The 9101-nt window shown below is 37.5% G+C and overlaps 1 protein-coding gene across 1 annotated transcript; it reads left to right on the forward strand.

The window, feature by feature from the left end:
• Positions 1 to 3126: 3126 nt before the first annotated feature.
• LOC134176369 (putative ankyrin repeat protein RF_0381) lies at positions 3127 to 8524 on the forward strand. The gene is made up of 9 exons (XM_062643039.1): positions 3127 to 3165; positions 3304 to 3423; positions 3576 to 3578; positions 3650 to 3655; positions 6905 to 6946; positions 7021 to 7122; positions 7184 to 7282; positions 7854 to 7952; positions 8495 to 8524. Exons 1-9 carry the CDS (start codon positions 3127 to 3129, stop codon positions 8522 to 8524), a joined length of 540 nt encoding a protein of 179 aa, XP_062499023.1.
• The last annotated feature ends 577 nt before the right edge of the window (positions 8525 to 9101 follow it).

The following is a 9101-nucleotide window of genomic DNA, read 5'->3' on the forward strand; positions in this document are numbered from 1 at the left end:
CCTGTTAATGCCTACCTCCCTTTTGCAGAACAAATCTAAAGCATGAGGCAGTTTTGAAGTCATACTACAACAGACGCTGACTGCCAGGTGCAAAACTCTGTCTCACACACAGATGTTCACGCGATTTGTGCATGTGAATTGCCTACAATGCACGTGAATTGTCTACTGTGCACGTGTAATATATCTGGGGTTTGACATCAGGGATGTGTGTTAACCTTGCCCAGAAAATCGCGCGCGCACACACACACACACACACACACACACACACACACACACACACACACACACACACACACACACACACACACACACATGAGACTCCTTTCTGTCTCTGGAGCTTGTTTCATCGTCTAATGTTTCACCATCTAATACAAACAATCTGACCAATCTTATACAAACTGCTTGTAGATCAGCAATTTGTTATTCTTACACCATTTGGGCTTAAACTATAGGAAGAGACAGTGTTAATTAAATGGCACTAACTACTATATGAATATTTCACACTGTGCTCCATTGGTACAACTACAAGCATTTCCTGCATATACCGACTAGAAGAGTTCAGGACCACATTGTCAATACTACCGGAAATTTCGATCATTAGGGGTTTCCAACTGTCGCCATGTCAGCAAATTTGGTGACACAGCCAACTATCTGGCAACAAGCTTACATGACTATGATATTGGTAACAGAGACATTAGTCGTCATTACTTTAACAACTTGAAATTGGAAAGTTAGAATGGTCACGTGAATATTAAAACATCAGGGTTACTTGTATTGGCACAAATAACTGATCGTTTGGCAAAATAAAAATTACAGTTGGACACCCCTGTTTCATGCAAACATTTAAAGATTTGGCAAGAAAGAGTATTTATAATCATTTCAATTTTGAACAACTTTAAACAGTGCTTGATATGTGGACAGGAAGCTTAGCTGCTACTGTTTATGTTTATGTTTATAACAGTGATATGAGTGTGTACTGTAACAGTATAACAATGGTAGATGTTAACACAGTACAATTATTCTCAAAGAAACAGCACATTTGTATAATAGATATCAACAACTGGTTTTGGTTAATGTATATAATACTGGTACATACAGCATGTTCCTAATTTCAGAACGTTTGTGAAATGTACAAAGTCCCTATCCAATCAAAAGAATTGTGTAGCCTCGTTTATCTTGTTTGGTTTGTAACAAATATTTACATTAAAATTAAACATCAAACTATATAAATTAAATTCTAAACAATTAGTTAATTTAATACCAGTTGAAATCACATGTAAGGTTCAGTTTCAAAACCAAATACTAACATAAATACCTAAATTTGTGTGCTTCAATTTTAATCGATAATTTATTCTACTTAATTAATTAATATTGATTAATTAACAAAATGTACAAACCTTTGCCGTTTTGTATGATGATTACTGCACCACGTAAAAATCTTTTCTGGAGCAAACAGTTTCTTGATAAAGTCGATTTCTGTAAAGAACACGGCGTGTAGCAACCACCATTCCCGTATTGGGGCCCTCTTTTCTACAACCACTGCGGCTCGCCCACTGCGATAACTGCTCGCAGAGAAAGCGCGAGTCATACGACCTGTTAGCCTAGCAACACACATCATCATTCACGCGGGCGTGGACCATGCGTGCACGTGAATTATCCACTGTGCACGTGCAAGTCCAAGATATCCGTGCTTTACATCCGGGATGTGTTCCAACCAAGCCACCAAATCACGTCGGCGCTCACTGCTTTCGCGTGGCCAGACCTCTGTAGTACGTGAGGCACTGATTTTTAGGCCTTGATGCAATCGCTGCAACTGTACGGTTTCTCTTGCGTGTAGGTCTTCATGTCTAAAGCCATGTAATGAGAGACCAGAACTCTTTCTTGAGCATTAGCTAACTTTGCGTCACATTAAGCGATATCACATACGGGTTGTAAAATAGTTTTGGGCCCGTATTTGTCTCGAGGTGACGGAGTAGAGGGCGTCTGTGATCGACAGCAAAGCAAACTATACTATGGAATGGTTGGACACGATGCCATCTACACGTACGATTCTTACTTAATTAACTTAAGCGTTGCGTGAATTGTTTTAGGTTAATTAAACTTACTTTCTAGCTGAAACAAAGATATATCGGTATTGTTTCACGCAGGGGTGGCCAACTGGCGCTATGGTGCTACAGGTGGCACCAGAAGCTGGTCTTGGGCACCAAGATTTGGCACCAAGGCTTCAAGGCACTCAGGCAGACTGCCATGTGTTTGTGCCTGCCTACCTGTTTGTCTGCAAGCATGCATGCATGTTTGTGTCATGATGATACATACATACATGAGTATGTATGTTTGCTTGTAGATGTATAAATGTAAGTATGTACGCACTGCATGTATATGTACTATGTAGGTAAGTAGCTAGCTAGCCCTCAAACCTGGTGAGTCCACGTGTAGGTGTCATTTCCATTGGGCACCAGAATGCATCCCTGGTGCTACGCCAAGGCAGGAGCCTTATAGGAACTTGGACACCCCTGTTCACGTATGATAGCATTAAACGTAATTTCTACAGTCATTCTTATATTCTTACAATAATGGAGGTGCAACCCTAGCTGTAGCATATATTTTATACAACAATAATATTCTGTGTTTTGTTTGCTTTCTGTTTTGAGAAAGGGATTCTGACATAACATTTTGAATAAGCTTTGTAACCTTGTTAACCTCATTCTGATTGGTCTGATTGTATTTGTCTCGTGGTCCAGAGGACATGATGTTAAACTTATTGAGGAGAAATAAGGCAGCTGAGCTACAACAGTTTTTGTCTCGGCACCACGCAACAGCTGTACTCTTTTCACCAATTCCAAGTTGGATGCCCTATGTGATGCCTTTACTACATTCTGTGGTGAGAATTCTGTGGTCTTGAAAATTTGTAACGTTTGTTCTGTTATTAATATGTTACAATATACCCTGGACTTTACTTTATTATCGTTCATTAACCAGAAGTTTCGTTGTTGCTTATCATATATTGCCACGCCCAACTAAATGATATTGTGTACGTGTGACTGTATAGCCCACTGTGCATGCTGTCGTCACTAGGATGTGAACACGATAATGTTTTTATGATGTTGTTATCCTCTTGATTCGTGCATGTGTGATGGTCGTGCCTCACAGTCTCAACTGATCAACGTATTAGATTTCATTTTGCTAGACTATATCTGTTAACCTATTGCATGTTGATCGTGATCATTGATTCAATACATATTTTTAATATAGTTTTCTGTTTGTTTATTGCTTGATTTATTGATTTTCACTTCGTCTGTTTAGCGTACTCCATATGTTGATGAGTATTTTCCCATTCATTTCTCATGTTGGGAGAATCAGTTAGAGCTAATCAAGGTCATGGCTAAGGCAGATCCTAATGTTCTCAAGCTAACTTCTAGTAGAGTAAGTGAATCAAATTGACAGTATATAAACTTGTTCGTTGGTAATGCATAAACAATTTGCTTACTCTAATAGTGTGTGATTATCATATTTATCTAGTTTCAAGGGCCTTTTTCTATGTTTTGTGTCATTGCAACTATGTTGTTTTAATGCAGGAAGTCTAAAAAATTTTATTGAACATATGGACACCATAGCACTGTGATACAATCTGTGTCATAACTTATCACAGGGTACGGTATTACCCTGAATGTAGGGATTGACCAGGTTGTGTGGGCGTGGTCATATTTTAGACCTTCAGAAATCACCTTAAAATGCGGTGGAATATCTTGAGAACGACAGACAGAAAACCTAAAGTAATAGAAACAAAATCTATAGATAATATGAACCAAAGCCAGACATCATTAGTGAATCCTTCCAACCACATTCCCTACATTTTACTTTTATTGGGTTGGAAGGATTCACTAATGATGTCTGGCTTTGGTTCATATTATCTATAGATTTTGTTTCTATTACTTTTTATACAATCCCTACATCTATTTCTTTTTTCAGGGAAATTTTTTTATATTTCTAGTATATATATATATATAGGAACCTAAAAATTTTAGATTTGGTTGAGAGGCACACATTTGATTAAGAGGGCTTGTCTCTGAACAACAAGGAAAATGTATTTTTTTCTTAATTAATCGTGTATATGTGAATGCCACACAGCTAAAAACAGGAAACCAAAATTAGTGTATTAGTAATTTATGTCATGTTAGTGTATTCAGTTTCTATACCTGTCATTCTTAAATAATAGCAGGTCAGTTGACAGCAGGAAAAGTTGAGGCAGTATGTGCTCCCAGTTCACCCGATTCCTACGCCTATGTGTGTAACAACATTATGATAGTCATTGATTGAACTCATATGTCATTACTTGTGGCAATGTAGCTAGCTTTTTTCTTGATGCATTATTTCTCGTAGAACACGAGCTTGTCATCTGTTTTATGTTATATTTGTCATATCTACCCCACAGGGATTTACTGTTGCTTTTTTTAATTTACGGTTATTTACGTTTCTTATTTTCAAAGGGATATGCTTATAAAAGAGACAGATAGAAGTGAGAAAGGCAGACAAGTAGACAGACATAGAAAAACAAACATATAGACAGACAAACAGACAGACAGACAGATAGACAGACAGACAGACAGACAGACAGACAGACAGACAGACAGACAGCGTCTTCTTTTCTTGGTCAGATATATATTTACTTCATCCAGTGGCTTTCCTCTTTTAACCTGCTTTAAAGTTTTACACTTGCTGTTTCGCATCATAGCAGCAGAGAGGGCAAACTTTAGACTTTACAGAAAGTGTAAACTGCACTTTTTTCAATAAATAGTAGCAAATTTATAAACTAGTTGTTCCATCTACCTCCTGTTGTTTCATTAAAATGATGTCACATTCTAAACAGTAACTCTGTTTTCTTTACTTTCTTCACTCAACGTCTTTCTTGTAGTTGCGGCAATTTTTTAACAGCCTTGAACAAGCAAGTTTAGGTTATTGCTGGTTGTATGTATTATGTTTACTGTACTAAATGGCATATATGCACTGACATCTTTTGATGTGCGTGAACCAGTGAACATGTTTAGCAAATTTTGTTTTAACAATTGAGAATTGCTTGTTATATTTGTGAACATTGGATGGTTGTTATATGTTTTGAATTTACAGTGTACAAACGTATGATGATAGTTGAGTCGTTGAATATGACAAATCTCGGTTGGAGTATTGTCTGCATTGCAACGATCAACTTTGACCCACTCATGCACGGCCGAATGTGACACAATTTCTGGTTTCAGTGTATCTTGTGTGTGTGTGTGTGTGTGTGTGTGTGTGTGTGTGTGTGTGTGTGTGTGTGTGTGTGTGTATGTGTGTGTGTGTGTCTGGCTGGCTGGCTGACTGGCTGGCTGGCTGACTGGCTGGCTGACTGGCTGCTTGTATATATACATGTGTGTGTGCATGCATGTGTGCATGTGTATATGTGTGGGGGTGTGCATGCACGTGCATGTGTGTGATATAGCTCAGCGTTGCTTATAAAGTTATGCAATATATCTCGTACATCCGGAAACTTGCAAGTTCAAGTCACAGTGATATTGACATATAGCTGATTTGTTTAGAGTGTCATTCAATAGAGTGTGCACATCCGGGACCTTGCAAGGTTGTAAGTTCAAGTTCCAGTAATGGCGAGGTATGCCATAATTGCCCTGGGCAAGAAAGTCAGACACCATTGCCTCTCTTGACTCAGGATCTAGTATAAATGAGTACCTGGTCCTTCGTTGACTGGAGGACCTAGCAGCTATCAGCTGTGACATGACATAATGCAGCAACTAGTGTGCAGTGAGACTTCAGGTGCTCACACCACACTTGGCTTCACAAGCCGGTACTCCTGTGACTTTGAGTACCTGGCCTGGCTCCAGGAGATTGCTAGCACAGGCCCAGAGTTTTCTTGAGTACAGCCCAAGAGCCTAGCTGGTATTTGGGGTGTGTGGCCAGTATCTGGCAACTCCGATCATTTACTTTAGTTTGTGTGTGTGTGTGTGTGTGTGTGTGTGTGTGTGTGTGTGTGTGGACGCACGCGCACGTGCGTACATGTGTCGTATCTACTTGCATAGCAGATGTTATAGTGGCAGAACACGGGCTTCTATGTGTAAGAAGTGATTATCTTGGATTTTGATTTGTGTATTTGCAGCTTTGTTCTTTAGTTGTTAGTCTTTTATCAGTGGGCATACGTTACTTCTGTATCTACTTCTTTTGATGTATATATATATATATATATATATATATATATATATATATATATATATATATATATATATTTATGGCAAAATTGGCTTTTTTTGTGTAGGCAGAGACGTTTTCTCAGTGGACCTTCCATATACATTTTCAGTAGAACTATATAGTATTTTAGCTGCTCTATCTATATTTATTTTACTGATCTTTGAATGCTCTGTTGATTGCGCACTGAGTCATTGTCCCAAGGAGTGGTTTTATTTACCTTTGGAATTAATTTTTGGAACAAGCACGTTGATGGACAATCAGGACACAAGAGAAAAGCACATGGAGAAAATATCCGATGCATTTGTGCATGTGATGAGTAACAAAGTCATATACAAATTTTCAGAAAAATTAATTAGTAAAAGTAAATGAATCGAGAGACATAAAGATTGAGGGACAGGAAAGTTGTTAGCTTCATGTGGTTTTCGAATGTATGACATGGTGCTAGAGATAGAACTGGTTGGACATGCATACACAAATAAATTAATTGTGAACATTTGACATACAGGTAAATGAAGAAACGTGCAAAACAGAAATCTATCTTTATAACTGCTAAGCTCACAGCCTGATAGCAGAAAGTTTGTTCTCATACAAAATGGTGAATATGTGACTGAATATTTGAACAAATGACTGTTTTGTTGATTAATGAATTATGATGAACACATAATGCTTGCAGGACGTTGTAGTCAGAAAAGTCAAGAATTGTGAGTTTGCTATTGTAAGATAAGTTTTGACAAAGGTGTTTATTTTCAGTGACTGTCATAATGTTCTCTAGCTATTTGTGTACTGCAGGATCATGTGTCACCATTTCTATTGGCAAGTGCTGCCGGGAACGTAAGTGTTTTGGAATTTCTATATGAAATGGATGCACAATCGTTGCACATGAAAGATTTGGTATGAATAGCAATAAAAACTGTTGATTTAGTCACGTTATCTGCATGTACTTGATGTTCAGGCAAACCAAACAGCACTACATTATGCTTGCATGAGAAATAATATATCAACTGTTGAATGGCTGATACAAAAAGGAATGACACTTGATGATCAAAACAAGGTTATCCTTTTTTACATGTGTTGTGTTTTTATATGCTTGTTTTGCATTTATTGCCATCCTTACAAAATGTAAACTGGAATCATAGTTAAGTGATTACGAGGTTGTTAAAGTAGAACTCTGTCTTCCTCGTGTGTAGATAATACTGCAAAGACATTCAATGCATATCACTGAGGATCAAATAAGTTATTTTCTCAGAATTTGGACATCAACGATTTGAATTCAAGTACTCATTAAAATTTGCAGGAAATAGCTTAATTGCATGTATTATTTGATTGTCTCTGCTTCTCTTGATTGATAGTTCTTCTAAAATCTAAAGATTGTACAGGAAATATTCAACTTGTGCATTAAGCGTTTGAATCTAACTGTAATTGGTTGATGCTATACTTATGGTGAAGGTACTCAACACAACACCGCTAGATTTGCAAAGTTGTAAGTAGGGAAGGAAATGTGGCTTTTGTACAATTTCATTAGAAATCAATTAGAAATCAGTCCAAAGTGCTAAACATATTTAAGAACAGATGTTTCCTCCTTACTATATACATTTTTCTGATTTCATTCTTTATATATTTAGTATGGCTGGACAGCATTACATTTTGCCTGTAGCAGAGATGATGATTCTACAATCAAATTGCTGAAAGAGAAAGGATGTGACATAAATGTAAAAGACGAGGTAGAGCTTGATGCTCTTTTCAGTTTTATTATTTTATTTATTTGCAGGATACTTGTTGCCTGTATTAAGCTTTGTATTTTAAAACTATTTTTGCTTTCTTTGTTTTTATCTTTTTTGTTCCGCATTACCTTGCATTTAAGTTAACAACAATGCTCTTATTAGAACATTTTGTTACTATGAAAATTGGTACGGTGCGGTTAGGGAATAGTGCAGAAGCCATGGAATTCCCCCGTTTGCAGACAAAGCAAAACACCACTGGTAGTTACAGTTTGTAGCATTTGTAACTGATGCATGATAACAGTTGCCACTGAAAATTTATTTTTGAAGGAAACAGCCAAACAGATTGAGAAATACGGCTATCAGCAAATCAGATTCTGTCGTCTGCAATTTTTCAGGGAATTCCATGGCGTCTACTCTATTACTTAATCACACCATACAAAGGCACATGGTACCAAAATGTTTTAATAAGAGCTCCCTGCCGTTAAATGTGGGATACCACGTATTGTTTTTAGGTTTATTCAATTGGCCGTTACTTTTTGTAGTGTTTTTGGTCTTTTGGCAATGCAGTTTAACTGTTATGTTTTTTTATATATTGCTGACACGCCTGAATGACCTGAGGCTGAATTAGCGCATAATGAATGAATTGGTTCAAAAAAACTTTTTGTGTGACGACTTCTTAAGCATAGACTAGACTTCGGTAACACAACGCAAGACTGAACCTGTATTTTGGAAACCAACTTATATACAGCCTATGCGCATGCACAACACTACTCATGACACCCCTCCCTCTACAAAATTGGATACACCGTGTAATTGAAAGTAATAATCATCATCCGTGTACTGATATTCGACCTTTCTATATCAGTTAGCATATCATTCCGGTGTGAGATGTCTTATATGACGCCCTTGTCTCATTGCAAAGATCAATCTGACAGGCTGCTCTCACTGTTGTGACTGTTCCATAATAGTCTCCTTTCCAATTGACCATCCGTCCTTCTCTGATCCATTACATTCTTCTCCCGTGATAATGTTGCTTCCTGAGCTAATTCTAGGTTGCTAGACTGCCTTTGAATGGTTTTTGGGTTTGTGCCTTCCATTTCACAACACTCCTTGTGTGTCAATTTTATCACACATCTAGTGCTAAAGTAG

Source organism: Corticium candelabrum, chromosome 2 (assembly GCF_963422355.1).
Source record: "Corticium candelabrum chromosome 2, ooCorCand1.1, whole genome shotgun sequence".
NCBI lineage: Eukaryota > Metazoa > Porifera > Homoscleromorpha > Homosclerophorida > Plakinidae > Corticium > Corticium candelabrum.

Coding starts and splice junctions, on each gene's coding strand:
- LOC134176369 (XM_062643039.1), top strand. CDS start 3,127: ATGTGTGATGGTCGTGCCTCACAGTCTCAACTGATCAAC. Junction 7,123..7,183: donor CGTTGCACATGAAAGATTTG/GTATGAATAGCA, acceptor CTTGATGTTCAG/GCAAACCAAACAGCACTACA. Junction 7,283..7,853: donor CACTTGATGATCAAAACAAG/GTTATCCTTTTT, acceptor TTATATATTTAG/TATGGCTGGACAGCATTACA.